This window comes from Pteropus vampyrus, unplaced genomic scaffold (assembly GCF_000151845.1).
Source record: "Pteropus vampyrus isolate Shadow unplaced genomic scaffold, Pvam_2.0 Scaffold403, whole genome shotgun sequence".
Lineage (NCBI taxonomy): Eukaryota > Metazoa > Chordata > Mammalia > Chiroptera > Pteropodidae > Pteropus > Pteropus vampyrus.
The window spans coordinates 309,900-328,712 of NW_011889184.1; the positions used below are offsets into that span (position 1 = coordinate 309,900).

Genomic DNA, 18,813 nt, shown 5'->3' on the forward strand with positions numbered 1-18,813 from the left:
CGCAGGTGCAAGTGGACCTCTGAGCACCAGAGGAAGTGCAGACTCTCAGATGAGAGTTGGGGTACACCTGTCTGCCGAGAGAGCTTTGGCTGCTGTGCTCATGTTTAATTTCTTATTAAGAGAACTGACGGGGCATCTGCCTGCACATCAGACGAGCTGGGGGGCTTTTTCCTTAAATAATTCTACTCCCACTCTGCTAGCTCACCTGGCCTAAGAAGAACCATCTGTGAACCAAGAAGTTCCAGGTTATGCCAAAATCACCCCCCTGTTTACCAGTCTCACAGGAGCTAAATGGTTCTGTAGAACAGACGACACGGTTCCAACCTGGAGGAGACAAACGGTTCCTCCAGACCGGAAGTTGAACATACTCCCCAGCTCTGCTTTCCGTTCCTCTGTCCTGCGTATTCCTAGGTCTTACCCGCTCTTTCCAGAAGTTCCTTGGAAATTTATTTTCCTGTAGACCACTCATCAGTTGTCCACACATATAGTATAACATAACTGGTATCATTTAAATTAAGAGCAAAATATGATCGCGTCTTCCTTGCCCGTCCCACGTTCCCTTCCTTTCCCTTCCTCACGAGGCTCAGAGGTATTGGTGTGCAAGGCAGTGGGTTGGCGAGGGAAAGGAGGGTGCCAGGTGGGGGGCGGGCATGGGTACGGACGTGGGTGGGGCCTGCTCAGAGGCCTCAGCGACAGTACGCATGGCACCCAAGAAATCAGGGCAACAAGGGCTGGGGTGCAGAGGTACAAGGTAGAGGAGACTCCCAGGGTAGCAGAGAGATTGGTTACCTGAGCAGGTAGGTGAACATATTGAGGTTAAGGGGAACTAGGCTACTCACTGTGAGAAGGGAATTTACAAACACGGAAATGGGGAGGGCTGAAAAAAACTGTGAGATGTTGGAGGCGAATTGCAGGTGTCAATACGAACTCATTTTTATAAACACACGCAGGTATAGAAATAGTTCGAAATGTGTCTGCGTGTGTATATTTACATATTCCCTAGCTTCGTCCACTGAGAAAACTTAGGGATTATAAATACTCATTAGCAGTGAGCACATGGAGTACCCAGATCTTAGTTTCTAAATATTCTTTGTTGCCGAAAGAAACCAGGACTTCTAGAAGAAAAACGAACAAACAAAAATGCAGAGAAGGAACAAGGCGAGACCCGGAGGATCTTCTTGGGTCAGAAAGCACAGAGGCACTTAAAGAATGATGGGGATGGATCAAAAGGATGTAGGAACTCCCACTGGCCAAACTGGGGACAGTTTGGGGAACAAACTGAGCACGAAAGTAAATAAGGAAAGATTTAGATTTAACTCATTGAATAAAATAGCTCTATATTGATATAAGTACATGGCTAAATAAGTGGATGAGAAGAGAAAGCTCTTCCTTATTGTATAATACTCACTGGTAAATGTAGAGGGAATGATGGAAATAGATAATCACCATTTGGCAACTGTCCTTGTGGTAGCTAGTACAAGGCGAGAATCTTTCATTCATGCCAAGGCTGATGAGAAAATAGGATACTGGTGGATAGCACAATACCAGGTTGGCAGACACCAACTTGACCAGGTGATCGAGATTCACATGCCCAGTTAGGAGAAGGTGACATGGCATCATTTTGGTGGTGATCCTGTTTAGAACTCATAGCAGGAATCTGGGCATGAGGGAACAGGGGGCAGGCCCAGGATGAGAGTCCTCCTGTACACTTTAAGACTGTCGAGGATACGAAAGACAGAAGAATGAGGAGCCGTGCCTACCTGAAGAAGACTCATGCCCCCGAGACATGACAGCTAAGGGCCACACATGTGCTGGGAGAGTTTGAAATTTGGATGGAGTCGGTGAATTGGCTGGTGGTCTTGTATAAGTATCAGCTTCCTGATTGGGAGGGTTATACAGTGGTATTTAAGGAAGTGACCTTGCTCTGAGCAGGTACCAAGAGTTGTGTTTTGGATTGTAGAGCATCATGTCAGGAAAAGATGATAGGTAGGTCGTATCACGCATACGTATAGCTGGAAGGAGGAAGGGGAAGAGGCACGAGAGGGGAAAGGTGCAAAATATTAATTAGTGGGGAATCTCGATGAGGGGATGCAGGAGTCCTTTGTACTATTCTTGTAAACAGTAGATTTGAAACTGTGTTTTCTAAACTAATTCCCCAAAATGATCATAAAAATATGTGAATCTTTTTTTTCTTTGTTGTTCATCAGATGAAATCACAGCTAGTTTTCGTCGCTTTGGCCCCTTGATTGTGGACTGGCCTCATAAAGCAGAGAGCAAGTCCTATTTTCCTCCTAAAGGTAATTATCAAGATTCGACACACGTGTAGTTTATCCTTATATTATTTAATGTTTAGCCTTTTCCTCAATGTTTGCCTTCCCTGTAAGATTTTCCGTTGTTAAACATATATTTTCCTAAATGCGTCTTTAAAATTTCTACCTAATATGTACTTTCCATTCAAATTTAATTTTACTCTAAAAGATGTTTCAAGATATCAGACTGAACTTAAGGTTCATATTATCAGACTTTGGGTAGGAATATTCAGTTTTCATTTTTTTCACTTTTTTAACTCCTTTTTCTTAGTTTTAGTTTATGCTTCCTTTCTCTTGAAGAATGACGAAAAAGAAAGAAAGAAAGAAAGTTAAGAAACTGTATAAGCGTTCTTTTCCTTTTTATCAGGCTATGCATTTCTGCTGTTTCAAGATGAGAGCTCTGTGCAGGCGCTCATCGATGCATGCATTGAAGAAGACGGAAAACTCTACCTGTGTGTGTCAAGCCCCACCATCAAAGATAAGCCAGTAAGTGTGCTTCAGCCTGGAGATAGTGTCTTGTCTTTTCCCCCAACTCCACTCGGTTTGAAAAACCCACCGATGTCTTGATGTTTCTCTTAATTGACACGTTTGTAAGTAGATTAGAAGTAAAGTTTTGTTATTGTCATCAGGCCCCTAACATGGACGTTCTGTATCTTTGTGCATGTTATTTTGACATGGAATTTTCGATTAATTAACATATTGGTGAATATTTACTATTAAAAGACTTGATAATGCATTTGATAACATAGTTGAGTTTCCTCTGAATAATAGATTTAGCTTGTAATAGGCAATTAAGTTTCCACTTTGGTTCAGTTTACTTTTAGAAATGAAGTGAAGGGTTGGGATATTGCTATTTTTAAGTCTTTTCTAGTTTTACAGCTTGATTGCTTGGATTAGTGCTTTTAAAAATATAAAATATTCTGGAACCGTTTTAAACTCCTTTCCCCATAAATTGTCTGTACTGAGAATGAGATGTTTCGTTGTCCTCACTCCCTAGGTACAGATTCGGCCTTGGAATCTCAGTGACAGTGACTTTGTGATGGATGGTTCACAGCCTCTCGACCCACGAAAAACTATATTCGTCGGTGGTGTTCCTCGACCATTACGAGCTGGTACGATTGAACAACAACAAAATCCTCTTTGTCCTTAAGCATAAGAAATATTTTATAAAGATTTTTCAGGATAAATTCTCCACGAGCATTTGCACGAATGTCTAAGAGAGAGTTCTAGAATCGGAGTGTCTCGGTTTGAATTCATGTGCTCTGTTCCCCGTGAATAGTGGACAAATTACTTAATTTCTCGAATTCTCAATTTCCTTATCTATCAAATGGAGTAAAACGTTGTATAGAGTTGCTTTGAGGATTAAATAAGATAGGGCAAAGTGTCTCATAATGCTGGTGATCATTACTCACTTGCATCATCAAGTGGAAAAAAACCAAAACACTCTTCAAGAATAGATTATATTTTGAGATGTTTAACTTGTTTCCCACGTTCTCATTTGCTTATGAGCTGTTTATCCAGCTCTGAAATACAGCAGGATTCTTAACAGCGGACTGTGTTTTTGGAGCAGTACTTACAGAAGAAATTTCATCCCTAGTCAACTAGTTTGAGGTGTAATTGTATAAGTGAGATAAAGAACGTAAAAAGAACAAGAATGCAGTTTCAGAATTGTAACATTTCACAGAGAAGATCATTGTCCTCTTCTTGCCTCAAGTTCCCCAAGAAATTACTACCTGCTTCATAGGGTTTCTGTGAAGATTAAAAGAGAATATACGTAAAACACTCGGCAGAGCCCCTGCCCTTCATTAAAAGATCAAAAGTTAGCCCAATGGAGATCTGGTTATGATTACGTTAGATTTTAATAATAATTATAATGACGTGAGCTCAGGCTACAGATAAACTGCTTTGAATGATATCTTTTCCTGATGTCGAGGTACCCTTTCTGCTTCTCCCTTATTTAGTGGAGCTTGCCATGATCATGGATCGCCTGTATGGAGGTGTGTGCTATGCTGGCATCGACACCGACCCTGAGCTGAAGTACCCAAAAGGAGCCGGGCGGGTCGCATTCTCTAATCAACAGAGTTACATAGCTGCTATCAGTGCCCGCTTTGTTCAGCTGCAGCACGGAGAGATAGATAAACGGGTAAGTGTTCTACTACATTCTGGAAAGTTCTAGAAATGGCTCTCTAAATGCGTCATTAGCAAGATTGGAATGGGGGAATTTTATATGACATTAATAAGCTGACAGTTCTGCTATGGGACCAATCAGATGTATGTCCTACTATATCAGTTAACTCGAGTCAATTAATTTTTCTTCAGCTGTCACCGACATCCATTCATTTATTCAGTTAGTCAGACATTCAATAAATATTTACCAAATCCTTTAAACTCCGTTATATCAAGTATACAGACATGAATGCCCTCAAAGTCTCCTGACCTTTACTTTTTTATCCTAGGACATCACGAATACCTCAGAAAGCCCTATTTTCCAACGCACTATGCAACAAATGATTGGATAAATTCACTTCTAGGACTGCATGTCTTAGAAATATTTCATTACCATAGCAGATTAAGTAGAAGAAATCATAATCATTTGTAGTCCAGGTAGTAACTGAAATTAGGTAGTAACTAGTTAGCGCTCCTTCCAACACTCCTCTCTGCTGGCTTAATCCTCTGAATCAAAAGGTTGAAGGAAACTTCCATTTTCCAATGTATTTGAAACGCTATGTTCCATGATGTATCTCATTTCTTCGCGTTCACAGATTTATCTGCTAACTCTGTGTTGCATGCATTCAACAAACGTTTTCATGCCTAGGACAAGAAGTCCCTGTCCTCATGAGTTTCTGGTCTGGTAGATAGAACTCTGTCTTACACCAACCAGGGCTACGCAGAGTGTGGTCTGTAGACTGACTGCCAGTAGGCAAACGGCGTGTTCCTAGTTCGTGGTGAGATATGAATTTATCCCGGAAGATGAATCAGCTCCATTAACAAGCTCAGTGTTTAGTTCAGCTGGCTTTTTTTTTTGTCTCATGGAAGGACCTTGATTTGAAGGAAGCGATGAGTTGATTTACATTCTGACGTCAGCCCCTTATTTCGTGCTAGACCGGCGCTGTCGTTAAGGCTGACGCAGACAGCCGACACCCTGAGGCATCATTCTCAGAAAGGGTGGATCGCGTTATGCTGTTCTCGGTTCAGCGTGTCAGCCTATCAGGTCGACAGCGGTTTGCGCGTCCCGCTTCCGTTTCATTCGTGGATGCTGTCATTCAGTGGCGGTACAGAGCTTCCGGTCATAGTGGTCATCGTGCCGTACTGTGAATATGTTCAAAAGAAAGGTGTAGATTCTCTTATCCGCATGGAGGAAGGGGACCGTGTTAGCCACAGAATCCTTTAACATCCCTTCTCGTTCTTTATTCACATGGAAATATACGTACATCTGAGCCAACAGTCTATCCTGCCCCGCTGCTTCATTCCGACATGGGTTTCAGAGTCGTGATATTAGTCATTAGAAATTCCGACTTAATTTTCACTCCTCTGCGATCAGATTATTCTAAAAGCGTCCTCGCCACTCTGTAGATGTTAGAATGGCCTCAGGCCAGAGCCCACTGCTCCGGTTATGTCTGCTCTCGCCGTGTTCCGTGTCACCCTTGCTCTTTTGTTTACAGCTGACCTTTGTCAGGATTCCTTGTCAGAACTGGATGGCACCGGTGGTGGTGACAGTCTGGTATAAGGGAGTTTCAGCCACGAGTCTCTCCAAGACTAAAAATAACCACGTCTTTTCTCGCTGGTGACTTAGTAGCCAGGTTATTTTTAATGCTCGAGAGGCTCAAATGCCAGGTTGGCCTGCTGAGCGCCGGTTTTATAAAGTCACCTCTGACTTTTAGACTCAAGTAAACCATTCTTGCTGACAACGAACAGTGCAGGGTTTCAGATCGTGAGTACCATGGCGCGCCTTGTTTGCGCAGAGTTCTGGCTTTGCGATTATAACCAGAGAAGCGGACCCTGTAGATAGAAACCATGACCCGGGCTGTGTCACACAGGAATCAGGCGTCTTCCCTCTGATCTGAATATTGAAGTGCTCTTCTGTGGCACTGGGAAGTTCTTAGTTGGTTTTGGTTAAATTATAATTCCACATACGGTGAACATCCAGATCCACTCATTAAAACGACAGTTTGTATCTATGAAAACTCCTCCGTGGGTTTAATTTCATAATGTTCCACTCTAAATAGTTGCCTTCACTTTTTTTTTTTTATTTCTGACGGGATCCTTGTTTCCCTTTGAAACGCGTTTATTTAATAAGACGAAAATGTAAAGCGATGTGTATGCAAATCTTACCGGGTTCTTAAGAGAGAGACTGTCTTCCTTCCCATGAGAGAATTTTCGACCATCCCTTCCGGACATCTCGGCACACCTTCTTTCAGGAGGTGATGGGGACGTCCACACACAGTAAGAATCGCCCGGTCTAGGCCCTGCAAAACGTAAACCCCTCTGTTTAAATTTTCGGTTGCAGGTGGAAGTGAAGCCATATGTCTTGGACGATCAGCTGTGTGACGAATGTCAGGGGGCCCGTTGCGGGGGCAAATTCGCTCCGTTTTTCTGTGCTAACGTTACCTGTCTGCAGTATTACTGTGAGTATTGCTGGGCTGCTATTCACTCTCGTGCCGGCAGGGAGTTCCACAAGCCCCTGGTGAAGGAAGGCGGTGACCGTCCTCGACATATTTCATTCCGCTGGAACTGAAGGACAACTGCATCGCTCATTTTCGGGCCTCACGACAAGTGCGCTCTTCTGTTAATTCTGCCCCCTTCCTCATCCTCTTCACGCTGGCATGCCCTTTCGTAGCAGTCCGTAACAATAGTCTAATGAAAAGAACGACCTATAATAGAGGTGTTTTGTAGATTCCCGTGTCACCGAGAACCACACATAGGAGCTCCTTTTTCATGTTGCCCTCATGGCGCGTGGAAGTTTCCTTCTCTTGTTTGGCGGGAGAACAAGAGGAGGCCAACTTCCTGCCACGTTTTCTTAGAGGAGAGAGAAATATTAAAAGAGAAATGAAACAATAGAGTATTTTGGGTTTTTAATTAAATTATTGTTAATAATATAACCTATAAGAATACTTTTATTAAAATAGTGATGCAACGGTAACACTATCGGTCTGTGCTGACGCTGTGTCCCCCACGAAATGCCTCTGCCTTTTTCTTCCTTTTTGGCCTCTCTCTTTTTCCATCCCCTTTCTATTCTTTTAACAGCAGCGGAGGGAGTTAACAGTCATTAACAGGAAAGAGCATGTTAAAGCAAACACAAATGCATGAGCGAGACTGAAGCAGCATTAGAACTCGTTTTAAGGGGTTCGAGGCCGAATATAATTTCGTTCTGCCTCGGTGACTACCACATCAGAAAAAGAAAAAAAAAAAAAACTAGTAAAATAGGCAGAGCTAGGTTTATTTTCTTTTAAACACTTTTAAAAATTTAGAATGTAAAAATTGGGGTAATTTACCGCTGAGGGGAGTGCACTTATTTATTTTTAAAATCACTTATCTGGTCACAGCCCCAGGAAAACCTACCAAAGCTAGAATTAATGACAACTGGTGGGAAAATTAGCATTCCCTCCCCTGAAGAACAAATGTATAAATTTTATTTTTGATGTTATATATAAACTCTATATCCTAATTTACTAACACTCATCAGGTGTCAGCCTTTGCTCTCCATTTTGACGTAAAAAACAAACAAACAAACAAACAAACAGCTCTAGAGATACCTCGAGGATATTGTTTTTGATTTTACGTTTTCGTTCTTGTAGCCAAAACTGGAAGACAAAAATCAACATACAAATTGGCTGCCGATTGGCTTCCTTTTCGATGAAAAGTTACTTTGGGTCTCCTGTAATTTAGCTGTAACATAGAAAGTGAAAAAAAAAAAGTTTTTAAAAAAAAGTTAAGTAGTCGCAAAGTGTTTTGCACCGTTGAACTAAGTAACTGTGTAAATCTGTGCAAAGGTACGTATGTTTATCTTACTCTTCCTATAAAATAAAATAACATTACAGTTTCAGAACTTAGCATGGGACATAGTGTTTGAAGTGCCAACTTCATCAAGTAATGCATGCTTTATTATAAATACAATTCTAGCTTCGAAAGGCGTTATTATGTGCTGAACAGTATGCTTCAGGGGTAAATTTAAAATAGTCTCTTGAAGCCCTGGTCGTGGAAATAACTTTTATTTTAATTGACTTTCTCTCGAAATGCCCTATCCACCATGCAAAGGATTATTATCAGTGTGCAAAACATCAAAAAAAAACAAAAGCTAACGGCGACCTTGCTAGTTGTGCTGCCTAACGGTACCGTCTTGGATCCTTCAAAACCAAAGACTTGCCCCAGCTCTAGGGTGGAACCACCTGGCTGACGACCCCACTGATAAACCCGTTACGTTCCAAAGGTCAAAATGGAGGCATCCGCTGTCTAATCGTCACACGCAGAAAGGGAGTCGCTTTTCGAGAATTCCCTGCCAATATTGAAAGCAGTCATGCGAACGGAGGGTGCTCTTGTGTAGCTGGTCAGGGACTTTTTTTTTTTTTCTTTTCTCCTGAACGACATAATTCGAATTGGAAGGTTCATTTGCCTCTTTTTCTTCTTTTCAATGCTTGTAGGTGGCTTGGGGTGTGCTGTTGTGTTGTTCCTACTCAGTAAACAGGTGTGATGAGTTAACCAGAAATAACACTGTTTGAGAACTAGCTTTGAATAATAATTTTTCCCTTTGTACATGACCTGCTGAATTTCGGTACAGTGTTTTTGTAGCTAACTTATTTTGTCATGCACATAATGTATATTTGTTATGCACTACTTTTGTATATCTTGTTTTTCCAACAGTGAACATTTTTAGGCACACTTTTCACTGACGGGATGATATCTCTTTATGCAATACCTCAATTTTTCATATTGCAAAGAGTAGCTTTTTGTACTTTTATTACCGAGAGATCTTCATATACTTCATTTTTTAATATAAATAATTTTAATAAATTTTATTTTCTTATATTCTGCTTTTTATACATTTCAGTGCTCTGCATACATTTTAAATTATGAATGTCGTGCACTGGCGATGCTATTTTAGAGTCTGCAGAGAAGAGAAAGCATGTTGCTTCAACTTCCTTCCCCAGCACCGGCTATTGGTGTACCTATAATTTAAGAAATAGTCTATGTAAAGTCACAAATTAATGAAAAAAAAAAAAAATTCGCATGAAAGTGACAGATAACACTGTAGTTCCTAAAAAATAAATAAATAAATACATAAATAAATAAATAAATAAATAAATAAATAAATAAATGCGTAAGCTTAGGGTAGAAATTTAAAACAACAAAATTGTCTACAGCTTCTTACTAAGTTTTTAAAATGATTCACAACGCAGACATTTTTGGTGAATGTTTAGCCGTTTTTAATATTAATAAATTGATGTTAAGTGTTTGATTCAGAGATGTCTGCTCTTTGAAATTATATATAAAGAAAAAAAATAATAACCTGCCGTGGGACAGGTGTGTAATGTTAGTGTGCACGACTAATGTAAGAAATCGTTATTCTACTAATATTTACTTGTGATTGTGTGATAAGCGTGTTTACAGATGATTTGGTTACACTTCAATTTACAGGGCATAAACAATTATTATCTACTCGGAACTTTTCTCGATTACATGTCTTTCAGATTACATGGGATTGTAGTTGGGAGTTACCATGTAACTCAAAACATAATTAACATGTAATTAGTTTACAGATCGTAGGGTATCACTTCAGTTTCCCAAGCATGTAGTTCTAGCGTGCTAGCATGGCACCAGCCATGTACTTACAATGTAGTTACAGAGTAATTACATGGTTATTTTTGCAATGTAAAATAAAGTGTTTCTGATTGTTTTCTATGTAAAGGAACCCTCCCCCTTCCCGTTCTGGCCCCCACGCTTTGGTATAATATATATATACTTCTCCATACACAGACCTCTGCAGAATGCAAAACAAAACTTGCAGTGAATGAATTTAGCATTTTATGAGAGTACTGTTGGAAAGACTTGATAACTCACCCCTTTTGTTTTGAAGAGTTGAATCTTCTGTTCAAAGGTGATTTAAAACTTGAATGTGATGAATTGTGGCAAGTTAACTTCAAGTTATGTGCAATACTTATTTCAGACTTTTGAAAGATCTTTGCAGTGTAATCTTTGTTTTTAATTGCAGACATTTAAAAATGTCATTTTCTACTGTTAAGAGTAATCCTCTTTCTTGCTGGTGTTTCTAAAGAAAAGAATCAGAAATCAATCTTTCTACTAATGTAAATTTGAGATTATTTTTAAAAAATGGAATAAAAGAGGTTTTGGTCATTTGCTTTATTTTATTATCTTATTTTAAAGCTACTGTGATTGATAGCATTGTAAGAATTGGGACAATATTGTATTCAACTGTTTTATTTTTTATATTTTTAAAATTTAAAGTATAATTAGTTTTTATAATTTTCATCAGATTTTTGTTATATTTTTTGGAAGTGAAACTTTTAGCAAGTGGGTGTCTACTTTTTACTAATCCCTAATTTTTTTTCTCAGTGTATTGGCCATATTATCAGAAGGAAAAGTTATTTAAGTATGTCAGTTAATTGTACTACTTGGCTGAATTTCCATATAGTTTTTACTGTGTATGGGGAGCTTGTAGTATTTATTATAGCATTTTAAATAAGGGTAATTCATTTTTTATTCAAGTCATTTTCACGTTGAGTTCCTATTTTTGTATGTTCTACTCTTAAGTTATATAACACAGTTCCTTTTTTAAAAGAGTTCATTTGTTGAAGTGCTAGTGGAAAATTAATGTTATTAAATAGTTTGCAAATGACTATTTATACCAGTATGCATATAATTTTTAAATATTTGTAATGTGAGATGTTGAATGAATAAAACTTTTAACTCAGCTTTCCTTTAATATACTTATTTATTTTCAACTTAAGTAGGCTGTGTTTCCACGGTTGAGGAAATAATCGTTAAAAATATTAGGAATATGTCCCTGGGCCAAGGCAGAACGAACCCAGAGGCAGAGGTGTCCAGTCGTGTGCATGCTAGCGAGTAAGTGTGCAAAGCTCGCGTAAGCCCGTAAATTCTGTCGGCGGCTCGTTGGCTTTGGCCTGTACCGTCTGTCACCCCACATGCTGCCCTGCACAGGTCTTCTTATTTGCGGTCTTGAGTATGTTTCTGAGGCCTGAGTCTCCCGCTCTGTGCATCCTGTCATCCGCTTAAGGCCAAATGTCCAATAAAAGTAAGGGAACAGGTGTGTACATTCAGCAGGGAACGTTAGGATCTGGGAGGTTTAGTTGCGGGTCTTTGTCAAGGGAGAGCCTGGACTTCCGGCCCCTCTACGAGAGAGAGGCTTTTGGTTAACAAGTCTCTCTTGATTTTCAACCCCCTCCCCCCAGGTCCTCCCTGGACCCTGACATCATGGGATGTGGCCCCGGAGATCGTAATCTCTACAGCATGTCAATCAAAAGTATGTAGACTACCACATGCTGGAATGTGTTAGTATTTCTACTTTAAAACGCGTTTTTAAACTTTTCACTTAAGGGTTTATTATAACAAAACGTAACAGTGAGACTATCCCATTTCATCAAATTTAATTTCTGCTCTTTTTTACCTTGAATACAGTATGCTTAAGACCAGAGGAAGCTGTAGTTGACCTGAGACAGATGGACTTAGAGATCTAACGCTTCGGTATTGACTTTCCCAAAATGCTCTCCTTCCAATGATAGGGGTTCCTGAGGGTTGAACCAGCGGTGCTTAGGACCCCCAGGACGGCTGGGTCACAGAAGCTTTGGCGGGCAGTAGCCAAAACTCATCTGGCAGTAGCGAAACTTACATTCAGAGTTCAGTGAAAGGCCCCTGAGGAAGCCACAGGGACATTGGAGAGGTAGGTGGCATTTGGTCGCCACCTCTGTGGTATTCCTGGGCGTTGTGAGATGGCTTCAGCGCTGTAAGGTATAAGTAGGTTCAGTCACTGCAGGGCATACTGATTTTAGGCAAGTGCTGTGTCAGCTACAAGTGATAGAACAACTGCATCTTGAAATGACATGTAGGTGCGATCCTTTTTGTGTTTGAAGTCACAGAGTAGTGAATCTGGAAAGTGCGAGAGAGGTGATCTGGCCTGCGTTTCCGTATTCACTGGCAGTTCACCTAAATCCGCCTGACGAGGAAAGCTCTCTACCCCATTCTTAACCATTCCTAACAGTCAAGTGATAGAATCACCTCTTTTGGTGATGGCTTTGTATCCACACCCAGTTCAGAAAGAAAATAAGTGATTCTTTTAGGGATTTTTTTTTTTTTTTTGAGTTTGAGAACTATTCTCCTAAAGTCTGATCAGAAGTCAAGGGGAAGGTAAATTCTTGGTTTTAAAGATTAAGGAACATAGAAGATATCAACGAAATGAGTTTTAAAAAAACATTTACAGAGTAATTTTTGAAGTATGTAATGACAATAACAAACAGCAAGAAGAATAATAATAAACTCTAATATTTATTTCCCAGATTATGATCTTTAGAGCACTAGGAGAGTCTCTACCACAAGAAAAGGACAAGAAATAACAATTTTGTCATTAAATAAAAAGCTTAGAAAATAAGGCACCCTGTTTCTTGGAAGGTCAAAACAGGCAATTGAGGCTTCGAGAAGCTCTACAGCGTAGACATGTATTAAAGTGTTTCTTTCCCCTAAATCTCTTTGACTACAGACTTTGTGGACAGGTAACGCAAGATCCCATAGTATGTTTCCTGGTGTCAGGAAATGCCACTTCGGGTTTTTTTAGTGTCGTTCTGCAAGGGTTGTCCTTAGTCACATCTGGGGCTGTCGCCATGACCACATTTAGCTTTACTGGGCTTCTACATAGTGGCCTTGCTTCTATTCCCGTCCCATTTCCAATTTAGCTCCCTATTTTACTTCTTCCTCCACTCCCACCCCAGAAGAGAAAAGAGCAGTCGCTCTGCAGAGTGAACCATCATCACCTGGGTTCATCGAAGCTATTTTGATTATCCCTGACTCAAATTCACCTGAGGGCCAGAAATACCTCTTCAGACAAGCAACCTGTGCTTCGACGCTGCCATTCCATGATTTGCTTTCTTACTTTCTATTATTCGTATTATTTCTTTCCTTCAAAATTTGTTCTTTGCAAACGTCCCCCAGCAACACCCCGCCACCGCCATGCTCTGAGCGTGGGGACCACAGGCTTTGAATAAACTCTTAAGAATTCAGAAAATGAACATCGTGCCCTACTGTGAGTGCTTTGTCTAGCAATGCCAATTCAGCCTCTCCTGTGGCGTGACCGAGTCCTGTCGGGAGATTTTAAGTTCGAATCTTTTTCTAGGCAAATTGGGTGTCATTGTTGGCTGGCTGGAAAAAGTGTCTTATTTGTGACTCAGCGTGGTGACCTGAGTTGGAAAAGGGCAGTTTGTCTCAAGGAAGTTAAAGAGGAACAGCAGCGTTTAAATTCAGCGTGTGCATGAACCATCAGTGTTTTCTGTTTTGTATAATCTGATGAAATGTCAGTAAAAAACTGCCCGTGGGTAGATGGGGGTGGGGGGGAGCCGATGGGGTGAATCTAGGGAGTACGGGTGCCAAAAGCTATACCCAAGCTTTCTTTATCCTTTTCATCGGAGTTCTAGTTCAGTAAGCAGAGATTTGATAGCATAAAAATGTCAACGTGATCAAGCAAATGTCACCATTTTAACGAGATTCTTTTCAACTCTTCTGCCGCTCCCTTCAATACGAAAAGAGAGAAGACCGAAATATACCCAAGAACGACCCCCCAGAACCCACTAAAGACACGAGGGCATGGAAAGCTCATTCCGAAGTAAGTTAGGAAGAGAGCTAGCTGCTGGTCACTGCAGTCTGTGAAACTGCATCAAAGGTTTCAGGCAGGACCCAGTGACGACCCGAGGCTCCTTATTTGAATGAATGGAGGCATCATTCTCCTCTCGCATTTGTGGGCCCGGAAGAAGCCCCTTGTATGTTTCACTGTTGGTGGCGCGTTTGACCCGCTGCGGGGGTTGTGGGCTGGCCACGCGTGTCAGGTGATCCTCGGCTCTCGTGACTCAGGCACTTACATAGCAGGTGAACACCCCGGCGAGGTACAGCGAGTCCTCACTTAATGTCATCGATAAGTTCTGTGACTTTCAGTGAAACGACTTATAAGGAAACCAGTTTCACCACAGGCTCGCAGGTACGAACAAGATGCCAAGTTCCCATGGCATCTCGTCGACATTATTCGAGGAGGACCTGCTGCACTGAACAGAATGTAGCACCATCTCATGGAGCAGCTGGGTGGCTTGGAAGGGACACAGCTAGTACGTGGCGAAGCCTGGATTCCAGTCCCCACCTACCAGATCCCACATTCTTCCCCTAGACCCCTCACTACCCCTGGATTGGCAATGGACAGAATTTTTTTTTTTTTTCAGTTGAGTTTGTTTTGAAAACAAAAATTGCACTCCTAAATCTAATCTGGGTACAAGCTATCACCTTTCAAAGTAGAGAGAGAAGGTGATGAAGCACCGTTTGCTAGAGAGGACGTGAGTTTTGAGTGGCCTCATGTGAGGCCACTCGCTCTCCAAGAGCTGACTTGCTTTGGGTAAAGGATTTACTTGAGGTCACTGAGTTGCGTAGTGGAGGCCAGGGAAGGCCAGGCAGAAGCCGGGTAGCTCAGCTGTGCCCCTCTCGTCTCCCTCACCGGCCTCTGGTAAAAGTGCGCCCGGGCCTCGGCGACCAGGCTGGGCGGTACGTTCCCAGCAGTAGGCATGAGGGAGCTGAAAGGCCAGTTCCGTTCACTTGGAAGAGCTACAGGTTTCTTAGCACGCATCCATTCTCTCCGGCTTCACCATCAGGGAAGGGGACACATCGTTTTGGGATGAGAAACAAGTACTGTGAACCGAACATTCCAGAAACAATCAGTTCTGGGGATAAGAATAATCATGATAAAAACAATAACTTCTTATCGTTTTTTATTACCAATGTTTCTTATTACCAGGCACCAGGGCATGGTGCCATAGGCTTCTCGTCAACCTCCTCACATCCCTATGAAATGGGTACTGTTGGTATGTTCCTTTTAAGGTGAATAAGGTTCAAAACAGTTAATCTGCAAAGCCAGGGTTTAAACACAGGCACACAGATGTCATACTGAAAGGGTACATACTATTTTACAGAGTCATCGAAACATCATTTCCCTATGCAGTATTTTGTTTGACAAGGATGTCTTTAAAAGTAATGTGATAGGTACTCCTTGTGGTCATTATGTCGTTAACTAAATTGTCAGGGGATTAAGACATGGACTGACCAACCAAAATCACATGAGTGCCAAGAAAGGATATCTAGCTAGCTCAGTGGATGGCCAGATGAAGAGATGGATGAAGGGAGGGAGAGAGGTAGAGAGGAAAGGACGGATGGATGGATGGATGGATGGATGGATGGATGGATGGATGGATGGATGGATGGATGAACAGGCAGGTGTGTGGGTAGACAGATGGAAGGATGGATGGATAGATGGATGGATGGATAGGTAGAAGATTTAGATACATAGATACATCTATACATTGGATTTTTTTTTTTTTTTGATTCATGGAAAATCCCACTAAGGAGAAAGGGTTTACTTCTTTCTATAGAACTATAATTGGACAACACACTTTATGTAGAAATCAAGCTCCTTCTCACTCATCTCTTTCTCTGAGACTCTGCAGCTCTCTGTAATCTCACAAAGAGAGCCCTAAAATCTACAGGGGTGGGGAGAGGCTGACTTACTGGTGTCCCCACGGTGAATTCAAAAGCCGCTTGAATATTTAGCTTCCAGATGGAGATATCAGTATCATTAAAATAGACTTCTACAGAGAATTTATATTCCCGATTACATGTATAAAAAAAAAAAAAGAAAAGAAAGAAGCATCGCCATATTTAGAGCCCAGAACTCTGGAACGCACGGCTTTGATCTCTGCTGCAGCCGAGCAGCTGGTCCTGAGCAGATGTGATGCTGTGGAGCCTGGAAGGATGTTTGAACATGGATTTGCAGCAAAACGTCCTTCCGAGGGAGATACTAAGGTCACACAGCCGAACACAGTCATCAGCAACTTCCTTTTTTTTCTTTTTGCCACCCAAAGAATTCAAATCTAACAAAGCCCAAATGTGCAATTCTCACATTGAAAGGGATGCAAATGGAGACTCGGGTTTAGTCCCCTAAAGTGTTCCGAAGACCTCCCTAGGGATGGAGAGTGGGGTAGGGAAGGAGGTGTGGGGGCGGAGAAGGTGGGTTAAGGGGGAACGGGGAAGACAGGAAGAGAAGGGAAGTAGAACTCAATTACCAGATGTAATTTCGTGTCCAGAAGCCACTGGCACCTCCCTCCACACACACACACCCCATAACCAGGGACGTGGCCTTTCGCACTCATCACAACTCATCTCTCCCAAGGGGAGGGAATTTTGCAGAGATGCAGGAGTCACCCGCAGTGGGGGAAGTTGGAATCTTTCTTGGCTTTTCTTGTACTTACTTTATATTGTAATATGGTTTCCTTTGAATTATGGGTGGAGAGCGGAGCCCTTTTACGCTTCTCTATGTGTCTTCATCTGTTTCCGATAGTATCGGGTGTCTAGTCCAGAATAAGTCCTCAATACGTGCAATTACTAGAAGCATTACTAGATCTCTGATTGCTGTGTTTATTATCTAGGCTCTTGCCAAGTGCCAGTCTCTGTGCTGGGCTGGGGGCAGGAGTGGGCGGCAGGGGTACCGGGTGGCAGGTCGGAGCCCTCTGCTGCCGCTTCGCCGCGTGGCATTTTCCTCCTGCGGATTCTCACCCTTCCCACCCCATCCAGCCTGCAGAAGTTGCCATGGAGACAGAGAACGCACGGAGACTCGGGGCGCAGTGCCCACCGGCAGCGCAGCGCTGAGTTCTTGCTGTCGGTCTCCGGGTCTCAGCGGCACGGTTCCTCCACGTTTTGGGGGCGCTGTGCGTCTCAGCCCGAGGTGTTGAGCGTGTGCTGCCAGCGTGAGCGCAAACGCGGAGGGACTGTCCTGGACCTCTAGGTCTTCAGGAGACCATCAGAGGATGGTCTGTAGGGGAAGCAGACAGAGAGGAGCGTGGGAGCTGGATGTCAGGCCCCGAGTCCCTCGGCCGATGGCTGTACATTTCCTTAGAGGAAACGGGACTTTCGGTTCCTCAATTATTTCACCTTTGCCCTTAGAAACTGCGGATGCCGTTGAAGGTGGACGCCAGGCGGGCGTGCCAGGGGCGTAAAACGACTTGTGTTTTGGAGTCAAGCAAAGTTGGGTTCATGTCCCAAAAACAGGGATCACGAGGATGAGGGACATGGCTCTGGAGTGAGACCCCCCCAGGACTTCTGTCTCTTTGCTACCTCTGGCTGAGTGACTTTGGCCACATCAGGTAACCTCTGAGGATGGGTTGTCTCATAGGTCAGAGGGGCAAATAAATAACGTCTCCCTCATCTGCCGGAGGGCAGGAAGCACCGAAATATACTAGGGACTCTTGTCCCAGATTTGGCTGCAGCTACCCTAGGCAAGTCCCTTCCCCTCTCCGGGATAGACCATGCAACCCCACCCTGCCACCTCTGTATGGAGCGGACGGTGACCCTCGGCTCCCAGGACTGTGGTCAGGATCAAGCGAGGTGAATGCCTGGCACCCGGCCACCCAATCGGGCTGTAGCAAAGCGTCCTGGCTGGCACCTCGCTGCGGCCCGCACCCTGCCCCCTGCACCCAGGGCGGAACCAGGATCCGGCTTTGCGGCCGCCTGGCTGAAACCCTCTGTCCGCCCTGCGCGTTCTCCCACGCCCGCCTGGCCTGGGCCCCGCCCCGACTTGTCTCCTAGGACCCTCCGGGTCCACCCTGCGCTCCAGCCACTCAGCGTGGACCTCTCTTCATTCCTCTAACGCAAACCCCCTTTCCGGGGGCAGGGTCGCCCGCTCCACCTTCTCTCCTCTCGACTCAACTCAGAACACAGCGGGCACCGCCTTCATCCTTTGGGACTTGGCGAAGACATCACCTGCTCCGAGAGAACTTCCTAGGTGGCTCTTCCCACAGCGCCCCTCCTCCACCATCACGCCATCATCCGTTTTTGTTTTTTTCATCAGAACCACGCCTGACTGACATGTATTATTATATGTAATTATCACTATATGTCATTTTTTTAACCTGTTTTTTTTTTTTTCTGGGTGGGGATGAATATTGTCTTACTCATGCTTGTGTCCTCAGCACCTGTCCTAAGCGCTTAATAAATGTTTGCCAAATAAGTGAGTCACAGCACAGGATCTGGGCGTTAGTTCTCTCTCCTGGGCCTGCCCCAACCCTGCTGAGGACAGACAGCACAGCTGTGCTTTGGAGGGGAGGGCCTGACAGCTAACGGCGCCCCAAGGAGCAGGTATTTCACCGCCGAAACAGAGATGGGCTGATAAAGGCAACTGACAACGTGCGCCACGCTCACCTGTGGAGATGGTTCGGCTGCGGGTTCTGATTCAGCCCTG

At 43.1% G+C, this 18,813-nt stretch overlaps 1 protein-coding gene across 5 annotated transcripts in view; it reads left to right on the top strand.

Annotated features, from left to right (window-relative positions):
• CPEB4 (cytoplasmic polyadenylation element binding protein 4) overlaps nt 1-11,236 on the top strand; it is a 66,550-nt gene extending 55,314 nt beyond the window's left edge. For all 5 annotated transcript variants that reach the window (XM_023523695.1, XM_011380735.2, XM_011380736.2 and 2 more), the window contains 5 exons: nt 2,208-2,297; nt 2,677-2,795; nt 3,307-3,421; nt 4,271-4,452; nt 6,817-11,236. In XM_023523695.1, the coding sequence (XP_023379463.1) occupies nt 2,208-2,297; nt 2,677-2,795; nt 3,307-3,421; nt 4,271-4,452; nt 6,817-7,044 (734 nt within the window). In that variant the 3' untranslated portion in view covers nt 7,045-11,236. The remainder of the gene's footprint in view (nt 1-2,207; nt 2,298-2,676; nt 2,796-3,306; nt 3,422-4,270; nt 4,453-6,816) is intronic.
• The last annotated feature ends 7,577 nt before the right edge of the window (nt 11,237-18,813 follow it).